We start from the raw sequence: 17,159 nt of genomic DNA on the forward strand, positions 1-17,159 counted from the left end.
ATACAAAGTACAGTAAAAATATATGAAACTATTCACCATACATGATACATCCATACATCCATAATGATAAAACATCTATCATAAAATCTAACCATCCATCATAAAATCCAAGAACATAGTGAAGGTAAATGCCAACCAAGAAAGCTCCAGTCATGGCGACTACGAACGGATCTCAATGGTAAGAGTAAAAAGCACTACCACCCGACTGCGTGGAACCTAAATGGTCCACTCCCACCGCACTAAGGAGATAGTCTCAAGTCCCAAATAGGATAACAAAACACAAAACGCAAGTACTCTCTAAGTCTGGGAAATCCTAAAAGTATACTAACTCAAGGGTTCCAACATAGATAGACATCTAGACCTAGAGGCACCACAAAGACACGTAGGAAACCTAATATGCAAGCGGAAAAGTGTCATCGCAAAAGTCACGTAGAAGTTACCCAAGCAATCCCTTAGGAATCTCGGGTCCCTACTGATCCCTGCGGCCACTAGTATCCTCTCGTACTGACGAGGCATACTACGGAATGCAAGGTCGTAACCAAGCATTCTCTCTACCCCATCCTAGTCTGTACTAGCACTCAAGGCATGGGAGAGAACATACAATTATCTTGTTAGGTTCATTTTCTCTCATTTAGTGTAAATGTTTTCACTTATTAAAACAACTTACAATGGGTTACTCCAGGTAGCCTCTTAGGGCCCCGATCCCCATTGCAAGCCACTTCCTAACACTACACATAGATAACCTACCCTAGGCTCATGAAATCACGAATCAAAGAATCATAATAAAATCACCTCAACCCTATACAAGCAACTGAAAAACATCATAAAAGATAAGCCACCAAAAATTACATCAGTTCATCATGAGCAACAGATAAGCATCAAATAATAATCATATGATCACGACAGTTCTCTATCAGCAACTAAAGGCATCAATGATAGATCAAAAAATCCAATGGTTCTCCAATGAGCAACCAGAAAGTATCCCAATAGTAAATTACAATACTGATCGAAGACTCCAAAATGGTCAAGTCAAAACATGTCACAACATGGCATCATCAAGATTTAAACAAACACTTCAGTCCTCTCAAGCGACCAAAAAACAATCCAAGTATAACTGATCGACACTCAAAAATGGTTATCAAATATAACTGATCGAGACTCGAAAATGGTTAAGTTAGGTATCTCAAATACATACACCTCAGCTTTACACAAGGAAACTGGAAAGCAATAACAAACAGTAAATACATCCATCATAGAGCATACAATCACATTATCTTGGTTGGTTTGAAAAGATCGAGAACAAATCATCATAACCTCACATTCACAAACCCGGGCCTCTGGTAACAACCTAAACTAGTCAATACTAGAACAACCCCAACATACAGAGAACGCAAAGAAAACATCAAAGTCTCACAGATTGGATTTGAAAGTATATTATTGAGTTAAGGTAAGGTTTATGTTCCAGTTTAACGTCGATTTCAAGTAACTAAGTTTTCACAACTACCCCTTACGATTAACCCATTTTTATAATAACTTCCATTAAATCAATAATCCAAATCTACAATTTAATCAAATAATATTCATTATTAATTAACTTTAATTAAACTAATTTTAATTAAATTAATCAATAATTACTTGTTCTAATTACTTATTTTAATCTATTTATTAATTGTTAATTTATTAATATTTAACCAAAATGATTAATAAATTAATATTTACAAACTATGTTAAATGCATTAATATTTAATTATTAATTGTTAATAAAGATTAAAATATTATTAATTAAAATATATTAAAAATTTATTAATTAAAATTTTAAATAATAATAAATTTTTTTATAAATAATAAAAATTATATAAAAAACCGAATTTTAAAAAAAACATTATGAACATACGTTTAAAGCCCGTCAGCTTGCAAGACCACTTGCGGTCTACCATAGTCCTGCGGTCGCAGGGCCTGCGGCGGCAGGTACCCTGTACCTGCCGTCACAGTACCTGCGACGTAGGTACTGTCGGCTCTATCGACAGTGGGGGTGGGTACGGGCTAATTCCCTCCCCCCCACTTAATCATATTAAATTATATATTTTTTTTAAAAAAAAATGAATTTGTTTTTATAATCAAATTTTTTTTTATTGAAATTTAAATTTGTTTGAATATAAATATATATATAAATTTATAAATATGCTAAATTAATTCCTATACATATAAATATATTAAAAGAAATTGCCTCCTTTATATTGGTATAGAAATATAGTCAACCATCCGAACTTCTAATTTAGAATTTTAGTATTAGATTCAACCCTTCCCATTTAAATCTCATGTATACAGAAGTTTATTGACAAGCATCTGATAAATTCCAATATTATAATGTTTAAACATTCATCATAGAGAATTCAGATTTACAAACCCTAGACACGAAGAATATAGGAAAGGATAATTGCGTATTTAATCGATAATCAAAAACACAAGACCCTACCTGATCCTGATGCTATTATGCAATCTCCAGGAACTGTAAGAGAATTCGCTCCTCTCAATAACCTTCCTCTGGAAAACTTTCTTGGTACTAGCCTTCTGAAATTCGCTTCCAAAAGTTGTCTCCCAAAAATTCTCGTCCAAATTCGTGTGTCCCAAAAATGAACCCCCAAAGTTGTGATAAGGAGTTTTCTCCTCAAATCGGGGCACTAATTGTGCATTCACCCGAGAAGACTTTTTGCACAACTCAGTTAACTCCCAAATTAACCTTTATTATCTTTTCTTTTCTTTTGCATTCATCTTTCATGCACATTAAGTTGAATTATTAAATAACTTTATTTAATATTCCACTTGACTTCTATTTTAAATTAATTTATTACTTTAATCTCATGTGCACTTTATGAAATTAAAATAACAATATTGATTTCTATTATTTAATCTTTTAATTTATTTCTCATATTTAAACTCATGCTTAGATCATGCGATCTAGAATTCTTAATAATTTTATATCTTTCAACTTTTAATTTATTTTAGAACTTAATTGATAACATATTTAATTAATTTAAATAACAATAATATTTAGCATTTATTTAAAAATGAACTCCAAATATATTATTATTAAATTAAATAAATATTATCCTGTTCTAAATTTATCTTTAAACTTTTATCTCCAAATTTAATTCTTTTTATTTAATTAATTTCTCAATTAATTAAACATAATCAAATATTAAAATATCATAATAATCTTCTATTAAATTAAATCATTAATTAATCTTTTTAATTAGACTTAATTAATAGAAAATACACCAAGGACTCATAAAGAAACATACGAAAACCCATCATAGAAAAACACATACTAAATCAAACAAAAAGGTTTATAATCATGAAATTACATCATTTGATGCATTCAGAGGGTACTTAACTCAGATACTTGTCCTAATTATCAATTAGGACAATTGGCTAAAGGGTTTAGGATTTGGACTTAAGAGTTTATCTCCCCTCTCTTACCATTGAGACAATGCGATAGGGTACGCTCATCCTGGCAATTCAGGGAAGTCGATACCCGGTACCTGCAACCTGCATAAAATCCACGCATGTACAAACACAATATTCTAAACTAAATAGACAATGGCAGGAAGTGGTGCATCGTGTAGATCCCGACTAGCAGGTGACTACGACTCCCTTCCTTAACCACATCAGAAACACCATACATAAATAAAACACGCACACCATACACATGCAGTATGGGGTAAGTATCCATAAGAAAGCACATATGATAATAAACCATCTAACTAATCATCATCGATAACTAAAAACATTGAATAATCATCATACATGCATGAAATATAGAGTACCAAGTAGTCTCATCATATAATAAATTGAGTGTAAACCAACATCTGATAATCTCTAACATAATAATACTAATCATCAAACATAAAATTGGCCTAAAAGAGTTTGGCAAGGATGACAGAAATGCGACTTAGGGGTAGGCACTATAGAAGACTCATCCATAGGTTACATTATGGGACCGCATGAGCCATTAAGGAAACAATATAATAAAAACATAAAATAATTTAAATTAAAATATAATACATGCCTTTAGAGATTTTTTATTAATTTTTATCTTATCATTATAATAAACACCTAGGTACGAACACATAAATATAAAAATGAAATGGCACCAATAAATTAAAATGATATAATCTAATGATGTCACCTCATCAATATACTTATGTGAACGTATATAAGAACTATTATAATAATAAAATAAAAATTATAACTCTTCAACTCCTCCTTATTTATTTTCCCTCTACATTTCTCTTCTTTTTAAATTGAATTAATGTTTATGAAATTTGAATGGTCATCTTGTAAAACTGATAGAAGTCGAGGAGTCTCAATAAACCTTTTTATTAAGTGGTGAATCAACCAAGGTAGTATCAACCTTTTCAATGTTTGCTATGTTTTCCCTCTAAGATGTGAGTGTCTTTCTCAATTGAAACTTCCATTCTCTTTCCACCTCATATCATACTATTCTCTTTCTTGCCTCATGCCTTGCAAATTGCAACCCAAGTCATAGAGCTGGTGGGTGAAACAACTTGCCAATAGGGGTTTTGGCCAAGCACAGGAGGAGCCATGTCTAGACTGACTATGATCACAAAAAAAGGTCATGTTTAAATGCCATCATAATTCACAAGAATCCCTTCTTTGCTCAACATATGCCCGATTGTAGTCAACTACAAGAATATAACATATGTGTTTGTGTTTCATAGTTCTTCCTTCTTTGACTACTATCAACTACATATTGATAGAGCTGAGAATAATGAAAATATGTTTTCATATACATAACTACTTCTTTTCTGGATTTGAATGCTCAACCATAGTCGGTTATGCATTGTTAGGTTGAGATTAGTTTATAATATCTTGTCATTCGTTCCCAGCTTTGCATAGAGTTCATTGAAGGTATTTGTGATTAAACATCAATTATAACAGTAGCTATAAAAACTTGAATGTTTGAATGAACCAACATCTGTGACCATGCTATCACAATTTTTGAACATGATCAAAATACTTATTGATCCTCTAAACACCAAGGAATTCACTAGCAAGATGCCATAGAATGGTAAAGAGGTGTAGACAATAACAGAATGCTCAAATGGAGGTGCAAATGGGAGATATCCCAAAAAAAAAAAAGGATTATGAGTAGAATCTTAGACTAATCATCAGGGAAAGTGGAACAAAAATGGAGCAAGTTACCTCAAGCATTTGTGCAGCTGCGACAACTTTGGGTAAAAGAGTTAATGAAGGAACCATATCTTCAGAGGGCCCAAGCAAGAGGACAAGACAGAGTTCGAGGAAAAAAGTTTTGATTGATTTTGCTTCTTCGGCTACTAACTCCATCCAGGATATGACTAAGATTGGTAAGGAGGCTGTGAAGATGATTACAGAATTGCAATAGTTTCTTGGGTCTTCTTTTCTAGTCGGGTTCCTGTGCAAGTTCTATTTGCTAGCTGGTTCTTTTGGTTCCTGTGTTTGGTCTTAGTTTCTGGATTTTAGTTTTTTATACATACTATCGATTCCAGGTCCTTGTAAAACCTAGATTTATTATCTGGACTTTATTAGTGGTTTCAGGTCCCTATAAAACCTGATTTTGATGCTACTTTTTAGTAGGTTTATGGACTCTTTCCTTTTGGTTAGCATGTTTTTTCCTTTTTTGAGGATGTAAAAGGGTTTCGGGGTCCCTTCAAACCCTATTTTTACCGTAATCTAAAACAGAATGCTCAAATCTTACACACACCAAGGAATTCACCAGAAAAGAAGCCATGGAATGGTGAAGAGGTGTAAATAATAATAGAATAATTATAATCTTCAAGTACCTAGGATTCATCGGCAAAGAAGCCTTGAATGGTGAAGAGGTGGAGCTAACCTATAAGAATCAAGAATGAAATCAGATATGAATAACTAAGTAAAGGAAAACACTTAATAGCTAATGCATGTCCCAGTAATGGAATCTATTGTCAAGTCAAGTGGTGGTGATCGGGTCCATACACCCATCTGAAATCATTGGCCAAGGTATTTATAGGCATATGTGCCAATCTTAAGATCACTTGATTGTCCATAGATGTCAGTTATATAGGTATAACTGATTGGGCACTCAAACCATCTGGTAGCTTGGATGGCTAGATTGAAGAACATCCCAAGCCTGATCTCAAGGTAGGGAGGGTCGTTCTAATAAGTTAGGATGTGTGGGATAAGTATGGTTTGAGGTTGGGAGGTTAAACCTATATCAATGCTTCTCCTCTCACCAATGCCAAAGCTTGAACAACCAGATAAATAATTCTTCTGTTATTACTGTATGTTTCTTTTACACTTTTACCTTTTAATCCTTAGTAGGAATAATTAGACTATTTTATTTTTTAGATAGAGTAAATATTGTGATTTACATTGAATAAATGTTTATTTCAGTTGATATAAATTTAGTTAAGAAAGTTAGTTGTTACTTTATTTTTTAGTTGAATATGTTATTAGTTAGAAATGATTAAATTGTTAGCAATGTATATATATTTATTTTCATTCTCGTTTTATCAACTGAACATGAAATATAGTTAGATTAGAAATAGTTACTTTTATCATAGTTATATTTGGTTAATAGAAGTCATTGTCATGTGAAATGGAATCAACTACTTATAAAATCAAATCATAGGGAGTTTTAAATTGGTTATGAAAATTCGTTTGTTAATGAGTAGGACATTTTAGTCTTTGCAATCCAAGTTTTCGAACTATTTTTACAGATACAAGATTATCATTACTACCTCAATCCATAATAACCTTGCAAAATTTACCTCCAAACTTGCAAATAGTCCTAGACAATTTTATTATTTGCATTGGTTCCTCATCATGCTTAGACAACATGATTCTTCTCATCAAAAGAGATTCTCCAACTCTAGGTGAAGCCAAATCAACATTAGAACTTTCATCTTTTTGATAATCTTGTACTACCAAGTTTTTTTTGTCAATCTTTCTACCAAGACATTCAAAATCTTGCATTTAAATCAAGTTCCCTTAAATAGAAAATTTCTTATTAAAAACTATTTGCTTACCCTTATCCACTTTTGTCAATTGGACTAAGTTTTAACATACTCAATTTATCCTAAATATTAAATTTCAAACAATTAACATATTTGCAACCTTCTCCTTAGAATATTCACGATGTCTAGAACTAATTTGTACCTTATAAAATTATTTAGTATATTCCCTCACATACATGTATTTTTGCCCCAAGTTTGGCAACTTCTTAAAAAATTCAAGCTCATAATCTTCGAGAATGAATTTAGGCTTCGATCTAGTTATCATAGGTTTCCATCTACTAATATTAGGCTCATCGTTATCTTCTCTATCTTTATGTAATTCTTTCTACCATAAGGCAACATGACCTTTCAACTTGGTTTGTACTATCCAAACCCTCTATGGATCTACAATGTTCTCAAGCTAAAAATAATCCTCAAGTTCATCAATACAATCTATCAATTCCTTAGGATCTAAAGAACTAGATTAATTTGATACCTCCATTCTATGACTCTTACCAACTTGTGCCAAAGATTTCAATAATCTTTCTTCTTCTACAAGGATCTATAAATCAGGTACTTCAAGATCTTCTATAGCTTCAACATATTCATATTTTGTCTTAGGATTCCTTCTGAATCCACTCAAGACATTTTAGATCTCATTCCTCATCTTGGATCTCAATTCATCAAACATATATTCTATCCTCCTAGTGTGCATCCTTCTAGATGACATACTAGACTAAAACAAGGTGCAACTACCTCAACTTCTTCCATCTGTCCACCAAAAAAGAAGTCAACAAGTTTGTAATAAGGCTACCAACATAACTTGAATAAGTCCTCTATAGTTGCAAGCCATAACCATAATTTGCCACCTCACAACCAAGAATTCTAGGTCTTTATAAGCCCACTGAGCTTAACCACACTCACAATTATTAGATCATATAGGTTCACTTTGATATAATCTAATATAGTACAAGGTGGGTGTATCACTAGAGGAGATGACCAAACCCTGAACAAGTAACAACATGATAAAATACAAATAGATGTAATTGACAACAAACCAATTTATTAACCTTAGATCTTGAATTACATCGATTGAACAACATACATGCCATGTTATAAGGTCTTCTTGATTATGACCAATACATATCAATTTACAAACTAATTCCAATACTTTGAACTTCATCTTTCTCTACTCCATCATAGCACTTATTGACACCTTCTAAGACTCAACTACATTACATATATAGCCATCAAGACACACTAGTCATCTTTGAGTTACACTCCCCAAGGAAAGGAAGTGTTATACAATTTAAGACCAACCCTCAATGAATTAATGACCAAATACATAAAACATTATAAGATCTTCAATGGCCTTAGATATAGGTCCACATGGTATCTAAATATCTAGATCCAAGAATGTGTAAGCTAATTCTTAAATATAGAACCTCATCAAAACAAATACCAAGCATCACATGAAGAGCCATAGAAGATGAAACATAACTACAACCATCCATATATTAAATTATGTGATCATAGGACAATGATCCAAGATATGTCCATAATAAGAAGCCAAGCTCATAGAAACTAGAAAGGGACATCAAGGGATCTCCAAAGCAAACTACCAGACATATAACTAGAAAAAAGAAAATAAAGAAAATATCTTTTTGGGGATGCAAGATTTCCACCAACCCAAAGATATTCCTGCATCAATATGTATATGTATAAATCATGCATAAACATGATTCATTAATATAATTTATAAACATACCTTCCTCTTTGCTTGGTTAATGTGGTTCTATCCTTGGTTGACCTTTCAATGAATTATTCCTACTAGATTATCTCAACTCTATATTTGCTTTCTAAAATTCTTCATTTTCTATTTATAAGGAAAAGACAAAAGACATTTTTTGTTTCTTCTTTTTCCAAGAGTCACAACCTTTCATAATAACAAGTATTTGAAATGTTACAAACTTCATAGATATAATCCCTTGAAAAAGTCACAACACTTCATAATTAAAATCCTTATGAAAAGTCCCACTAATTTATAATTATAATATTTTTGAAGAGTGACAACTATTCATAATTATGACCCTTTTGAAGGTTCACATCCTTTCAATATCATTGATACCTTTTTGGAAAGTCACTTTCTTATTTTCTTCATATTACTTTCCTCTTCCATTTTTTCTTTTTGAACTCTTAGCTACTCTTCTTTTTTATTTTCTTCTCTCTAAAACAAACTCTCATCTCTTTTATATCTTCATTTCAAAGAGTCATGTCTCTTTATTTTTCATTAGATTTAGCTAATTTATATTATTTGATGTTATACTATTTATTTACTTACTTATCTTGTGCATGTTATTATTTAATATTAAAATCTATTTAGAAAGTTAACATACTTTCTACAATATTTTATTTTCTATTTAATTTTATTTATTCATTGTAATTTTAATATTTTCTAATTATTTGAAATATTATACTAAATATTCTTTCATTGGTAATATATATTAAATAATCATTATTTCCTATTTTTATATTTTAGTATTAGTAACAATATAATTTTATTATCATTGTTAATTAATAATATTAAATTATCTAATTATTATTAAAATTCTATCTTAAAATGGGGATATGAGAAAATTTCTAGTAAGATCTCAAGGACAAGTGTTGATGACTTATGTTTGAGAAAATGGCAACACTTTGGAAGACATGCATAAGTTCTTAAAGTTACTAAATGACTCAATCATTTAGTTGAATCTGAAAAGTTACTCATAAACCATATAAGTGTATATTGCTTATCATCGACCATATTAGGATGTTGTCAAAGTTGTTGAAATCTCTGATAAGATCTCAAGGACAAGTGTTGATGACACATGTCTAAGAAAGTGGTGACATATTAGAAGGCATGTATAAGTTCTTAAAGTTATTATAAGACCCAATTATTTAGTTGACTTTTCAAAAGTTATTCATAAACCTGATAAGTATAAATTGCTTATCATCAGCCATATCATGAAATTGTCCAAGTTGTTGAAATCACCAATAAGATCTCAAGGACAAGTGTTAATGACACATATCTGAGAAAGTAGCAACATATTGGAAGGCATGTTATCCTTTTATAAGTTCTTAAAGTTACTAAAAGACCCAATCAAAGAATGAAAGATATAAAAAAATGTAAAGTTTTGATAGACTCTAAAAGTGTTGATAAGGAAGAAGTATGCTACATGGAAAGAGAAAAGGTGGCACGTGGATATAAGTACTTATGTAACTATTTTCTAGGTTGCATACATTTATTATTATGACTACAAAATTTGAAGAAAGGTTTCTTGTAAAAATGAGATAAATAAAATACTTGTAGTTGAAAAGGATTTAGAAACTTTCAACAAATGATTATTAACAAGTGCAACTGGCAAGAATAGAGACAATGCTCACAACCTTTGTCATCATCCTTCATACTCACATGCCAAAATGAGAGCTTTTCATTTAGCATGTAAGCATAGATAACTATGTGAAATTATCCTTCAAAGCCTTGGTATAGATAATGGACATCCATCCACTATTTCATTTGGAGGAAGCATAATGCATTTTCAATTGACGCAAGGATTATTACGTGGCATTATAAAAACCATATCATATAAGCCAAAAGCTTTGAAAATTATTTGCATTCACATTGAAATAGTGAGAGGTAGTGCTAATAGATTAGATGATGCTTTTCTTTTGGGTAAGCTAAGAGAGAAGAAAATATTTAGAAGAGAAAATCTATAAAAATGGTGCCTTTGAGATGGTAGGGGAAAACATAAGTCATAATAGGATACTATGTAGTAGATTATGGATAACAAAGAAAAAGACAAGAAAACAAAACTTCTCTGTAAGATTAAATTTCTATACCTTATATGTTTACTTAATATTTCTTTATAGTCTATATATCTAAGGAAACATTTGAAACTTTACAAGTATTTGTGTTTGTTAAGCATTATTTAGATTTCCATACTTCTCTATGTATTAGGAGATGCAGCGAACACTCTAGTTTCTAAGAGTTGTGAGAAAAGGAGAGAGTCAAGGGCATATTAGGATGACTTTTGACTCCAATTTTTACCTCATTTATGTTTTTTTTTCTACATAGGAATGTTTGACGAGGACTATAGAATATCTTATGACCTTATTGAAGTTTCTATGTTGCTTTCTCAACAAGCCCATTTTGCATAGATTGATAAAGTATTAGCAAAGTCAATGAGACCATATGTCATTGAGGCATTTTGTCAAACAATTCTTGCACCTTGCATATACCTTGACATTTTGCATGCCTATATATTAGGACATTCACAACTTACACATTTGTCAATGATCCACTTTCGATTATGCTTGTATAGTTGTTCTATACTCTCACTTTGACATAATGGGAGGATATTTGTAGGTTTAGAGAAGTTGCTAATATCAAATAAAAAATATCTTCTACATTATTCTCATGGTAACAAAGATTGACACATAAGGAAATCAATTCTTTAGGAACCTATATTTGTCATAAAAAGGATTAACTTTAGGAGAGTTTTATCTGTATACATGGGATTCCCTTACATTCACAAAGAAATCATGCCCATCTCAATCATGATTTTGGGAGTTGATAGTAATTCCCACTAGGTTTATGAATAAATATTTGGGGATCATCATGGCTGAGTTGTAGCTTTCCAAGTTATGACCATTGCCTTTGTTTATCAGAAAGTTTGTAAGATTCTAGTCTTGATACCATTTATTGTAGGGATTTTTTTTTACAGCTTTTATGAGTCCAAGGATCTTACCCAATTCAAGGGGAGTAAGTCTTACTTTGCCCTAATATTTCAATGTTTAGATAAGAGTCTATATTGTAGGGTGATGCTTCAAACATTATGTGTTTGAATAGTGATCCTGTCATAAACATCCTAGGTTGTTTGATGGCATAACAATTGCAAATGTAGGATGTGTTTCTTCCAAGTTTTGGTTGTATGCAAGGTAGGAGAGTGTTTGAGAAGAGAAATTTTTGACTCTCTAGCCTTCTATAGAGAATACAAATGCTAATTTTTTTATATCTCTTCTCAATTGGGCAGGTTTAGAAATTTCCATGCAACTTATTTTCCCTTCATTCTCCATGATGAATCTAATTCTTCAAAGACAAATCCAAGGTCAAGTGAGTTGAGTAAGCTAGTATATGTTAGTAATCCCTTTGATTTTGTCTATTTGGTGGGTGTGAACTACAAGAAAAAGCTCATTTATTCTCATGTTTTATGGTGTATTCCTGCTACAAAGGATTTTGAAGGGTGATTCTACAACTGCCCTTTTAGTATTGATCCGATTAACTTTGATGAGGATCACACTTTCCCTAATCAGTTGCCTATAATTGTACTTGATGAGATTAACAAGGGTAGTAAATATTAGGTGCACTTGATGGAAAATATGGCAAGCTGAAAACTTTTCAAGATGGACTCCCTTGGTTGGACAAAAGAATTGGTCTTCTGATAAGGAATTAGTCATATGCATTGGCTCCAACATATTGCCTTGAAAAACTATGTAATGTAAGTATGTGATAATGTTTAGAGTTTCACAAAGTGACCATACTAAGTTAAATATCATTGACCTCAGAGTGCAGGTTGAAGATATCATGGGAGGTCATGCTAATGGGAGAAATAGTTTACTTGTCATAGGAAGAGCTCTATTGTAGGAGGAGTTTGGACCTATAACTATGTCAACTTCTATATCTCTTGCTACTAGCACCTATAACTCAAAAAAAATAGTAAAAAGAGGATAGTCAACTTTGCCTTCTAGAAATAATGACTTCCTTCTACCACTAGAAACTTTTAAAAACTTATTTATGGAGCTTTTAGATTTTTGTATTTTTTTGTGCCAAAATTGGTTTTTTTGCTTGCTCCAACGAATGAAAAATAAGAGAAATTAGAAATTTTAATTATTAAAAATAAGTAATAATAAGCAACTATAAAGTTTTTGGTTTAATAGAGTTCAATACTTTATTGTGATTGGTTAGTATATTAATTAGTTGACTAGTAAAAAAAAAAAATGAACTGAACGATTCTATAAGTTTACTTGCCTACAACATGAACTAATAATGTCTTTATAAGAAATGCATAATTAATTCAGGTACTTGGAATCAATACTCTCTTCTCAACTCAACAAAGTATTATTGAGGGTATTCTTTCTTATATGTTTGAAAAACATCTATCATATTTGTGTTTAGTTTTTATTATGTGTCTTCTTGGGAAAATCACTTTTCTTTGATGATGAAGCCATGGCATGAGGGTTTAAACCCTTCTAAAGAAACCTTTAGAAAGATGCCTATTGGGGTTTGGCTTCCCTCCCTCCCTCTTCACCTTTGACTGCATCTTGTCCTGGAAGAAGTTGGTGATACTCTTGGGAACTTCCTGATGATTGACGAGGACTCATAAGCTATGCTTCACTCTACTTTTGCTTGTATTCTCATTAATATTGACATTACTAAGAGTTTATCTAAAGATATTGAGATTAAGTCTCCTTTGGGCTCTTGGGTACAACCACTTGACTATGATGGCATCCCTTTCAAATGTAGAAAGTGTTTTAAGACAAGGCATGTTGCAGCCGATTGTGGGTTAGGGAAGTCTAATCGAAAAAATAATTCCTCATGGTGGAAATGTGCTTCTTATGATTGTTACATAGATTTTAAGGCTCTCCCCCATTCAGATGGGAAGGCCAATAATGTCATGTATGATTCCAATAATGGTGTTGTCTCTCTAAGTATTGTTATTATTCCAACTAATGGTGATAGAGAATGGGGGATTGTTGTTTCTGTTAATGTACCTGGCTCTTCTAGTACTATTGTTACTACAGATCGTCCTGCTCCTAAGCAATATGCTGCCCTTGCTACTCGTGTTGGCTCCCCTTGGTACTCCTGCTTGCCTTGTCATTGATGGTGTTGCATCTACCTCTCCGAGTGAGTTTGCTATCCCTGTCTTTGCTGATTCTAAAGATCTATTGATTCGTTGGCCTAAAATTCTATGGCTGCCAAGATCTAAGAGGGATGGATTATAGCCAAAAGAAAACATTCAAAGAAATATCCCTCTCATTCTTTTGACATGACCCGTAGCTCCCACAAGTTGTAAGCAACGAGAAATTCATAATTTCATCGTCTTTCTCTTTTTGTAGGGTGGTCTATTAATTGAGTATTAATCCTTTCCTTGGCCACTAACTTGTGTTGGGTTGGTGGGGGGGGGGCAGGGGGTGGGTGTTGTGAGTTGTTTGACACCCCCTCTTTGCCAATGTCCTAGTTTATTTGTGTTATGTTTCTCTTAGTCAAACATATTGAATATCTTTTGGTGTGGATTGCAGGTACCCTAGTTTAAAACCTTCTTTGTAATTGGGTTTCACGATCCTTTTAAAACCTATTTTATTTTAATAAGAAACATCTTGCAAACCTTTCCACTCATATAAAAATGATTAATAATGTCTATAAATGATATTTTTTCTTTCTCACAAAAAAGACAATATCAATATTCATATTTACATATTTTTTCATCCTTCTAAACACTAAAAGTTAATCATAGAACAATATGTTTGCTAATTATACGCATAAGAAACCACAAATATTTTACTACATATTATTATTATTGTACAATTAAATTATCACCTCCAAATTATATAAAAAGTGAATAGAAATTTCCTAATTGTATAAGAAACACCAATAGAATCACATACTAATCACTTCTTTATTCTTTCCTAGAGCTATAATTTTTAATAAGGTTTCAACTTATTCTACTTTTTCAAATAGAAAATAGAATCATACAAAGGAAAAAGAAGATACATAGTAAAAAAAAATTAAAGAAAGATAAAATAGAATGATACGATATGATAATTTTTAATGAGGTGTCACCTTATTCTACTTTTTCAAATAGAAAATAGAATCATACAAAGGAAAAAAAAGATATATAGTAAAAAAAATTAAAGAAAGATTAAATTGAATAATATGATATATAATTTTTTTTTAAAGAAAGATTAAATAGAATAATATGATATGATAATTTTTAATGAGGTGTCACCTTATTCTACTTTTTCAAATAGAAAATAGAATCATACAAAGGAAAAATAAGATATATAGTAAAAAGAATTTAAAGAAAGATCAAATAGAATAATATGATATGATATGATATGATAGATTTTAATGACGTCTTCCAAACTGAAGTAGCCTATAGAACCCACATGATGACCCCCCATTAGCTGTTTGACCAAGTAGATGTTATTAAAAACATTCAATTCGATTGACTCCAACATGACTCCATCCTTCTAAACACTAAAAATTAATCATTAAACAACATGTATGCTAATTATACACATAAGAAAACACAAATATTTTACTACATATTATTATCGTAACACCTCCAAATTATAATGAATAGAAATTTCCTACTTGTATAAGAAACACTAATAGAATCACATCACCAATCACTTCTTTACTCTTTCCTAGAGCTATATATATTTTTTCAATAACATTTCACCTTATTCTACTTTTCAAATAGAAAATAGAATTATACAAAGGAAAAGAAGATATATAGTAAAAAAATTAAAGAGAAAAATTAAAGAGAAAAATTAAAGAAAGATCAAATAGAGGAAATGTTTGTGTTTGGACCTTCGTGATCGATGATGCTGTCTAAGTCCCATTCGCTGTTTGACCAAATAGATGTTACTATTCGATCGCATTCAACATGACCACGGACTTTCCATGTGAACAATATGTTCCGCATTTTAAGAGAAGAAAATTCCGAATTTGGCGTCGAGGCCGATATTAAACACTACACGAAAAACATTTATACGTCATCATTTTACAGCAGTTGTGTCGTTCGAATCCCCAGAGCTGGTCAGCCTCCAGGAGAGCAAAATTGCACTAACGAACCAGGGAGCACGAGGTTCAATTTCCTCTCCCTGCGACATTGAATTGCAAAACATTCGGCAAATTGCGAGCCTCTGAAAGATCTCGCACATAAATTTTTCACAATATAATAAATTCTGCAGTCGCCGCCGCAATTGATCTGCTATTTGTTGAATGATATAGAATGAGGAACCATGAGAGTACGAATGGCAAGGAGATTTGGGGATTCGAGAAGAAATTAGGAGCGCAGAACACGAAGGTGCTTCTCGGATTGGATGGTGGCACAACTTCCACTGTTTGCGTTTGCACGCCGGTTCCATCGCGCAAGGAACAAGTGCCAGATCCTCTCCCTTTACTCGCCCGAGCCATTGGCGGATGCTCCAATCATAACAGTGTCGGAGGTAGGCTCTTTTCAAAAGTAATTGTAGTTGAATTTTTTTCCCTCTGCGTGCGTTTTGGTTCTTTTTCGAAAATTTTAATTGCATTGTTCCATCAGCATTATAACATTATGCTTAGAGATGGATAACCTCCCAGCAGAATTTTAAAAAGCACAATTCTTTCAAGGAGTTCAGAACTATTCCAAAACTTTTCATTTTTTAAATTTTATTTTGTTATAATATATTTGGTATGAGAAATTAGTAATATTACACATAAAACTATGATTTATTGAAAACGAGGCCAATATTCCTTATCTTATTTTCAAATGGTTATGGTTTTTGAAAATAATCATGGCCAAGCGTCAGTTGTTCAGTATTTAATGTATAAGTGGTACATTTCACAGAAAATTTATCTGATCTAGGGCAATGGAATCTGATTATCGTTTCCAAAAATGGCCAGGGTTTCTGGAAACTATTATAGCAAAGTAGCCGATTGGCAATCTCTTTAGACAATGGATTTAAACTTCTACAAAATTCGTCTGCTGATATTTAAAAGATGTTTGATGGATATATGGCCGATTTCACTACAACGACTGATTTTTTGGTTGATTGTTGTTGAAGCTGATAATTAAGACGAAAATAAAGCATCAAAGAAAGTGAGCAATCTTAGGTACATGCTGAGCTTGCCAGGTCTTTTTGATTCAAAAAAGCCAAGTGTGAGCGGAACTTGGAAGAATTCAAAAACCTGACATGTTAAGCATATTAAGAGCTGGGGAGACGGAACTTAGAGCTTTGTAGAGAAGGATGAGATTGTAGTGTTTGAAGATAGTATCATAACTTTACTGGCATTCCTTCCACTGTGCTCTAGGT

General features: G+C 32.0%; 1 protein-coding gene and 1 pseudogene across 3 annotated transcripts in view; both read left to right on the forward strand.

The window, feature by feature from the left end:
- The first annotated feature begins 11,914 nt into the window (after nucleotides 1-11,914).
- LOC149543482 (F-box protein At2g27310-like) lies at nucleotides 11,915-12,723 on the forward strand (annotated as a pseudogene).
- Nucleotides 12,724-15,792: 3,069 nt separating this feature from the next.
- LOC149543483 (uncharacterized) overlaps nucleotides 15,793-17,159 on the forward strand; it is a 160,292-nt gene continuing 158,925 nt past the window's right edge. For 2 of the 3 annotated variants that reach the window (XM_089798284.1, XM_089798285.1), the window contains exons 1-2: nucleotides 15,793-15,949; nucleotides 16,096-16,313. In XM_089798284.1, the coding sequence (XP_089654410.1) occupies nucleotides 16,097-16,313 (217 nt within the window). In that variant the 5' untranslated portion in view covers nucleotides 15,793-15,949; nucleotide 16,096. The remainder of the gene's footprint in view (nucleotides 15,950-16,095; nucleotides 16,314-17,159) is intronic. The other variant, XM_089798286.1, reaches the window with a different exon arrangement.

The sequence above is a fragment of the Cupressus sempervirens genome, chromosome 8 (genome assembly GCF_028749045.1).
Source record: "Cupressus sempervirens isolate cs-2001-9-10 chromosome 8, ASM2874904v1, whole genome shotgun sequence".
Classification (NCBI taxonomy): Eukaryota; Viridiplantae; Streptophyta; class Pinopsida; order Cupressales; family Cupressaceae; genus Cupressus; species Cupressus sempervirens.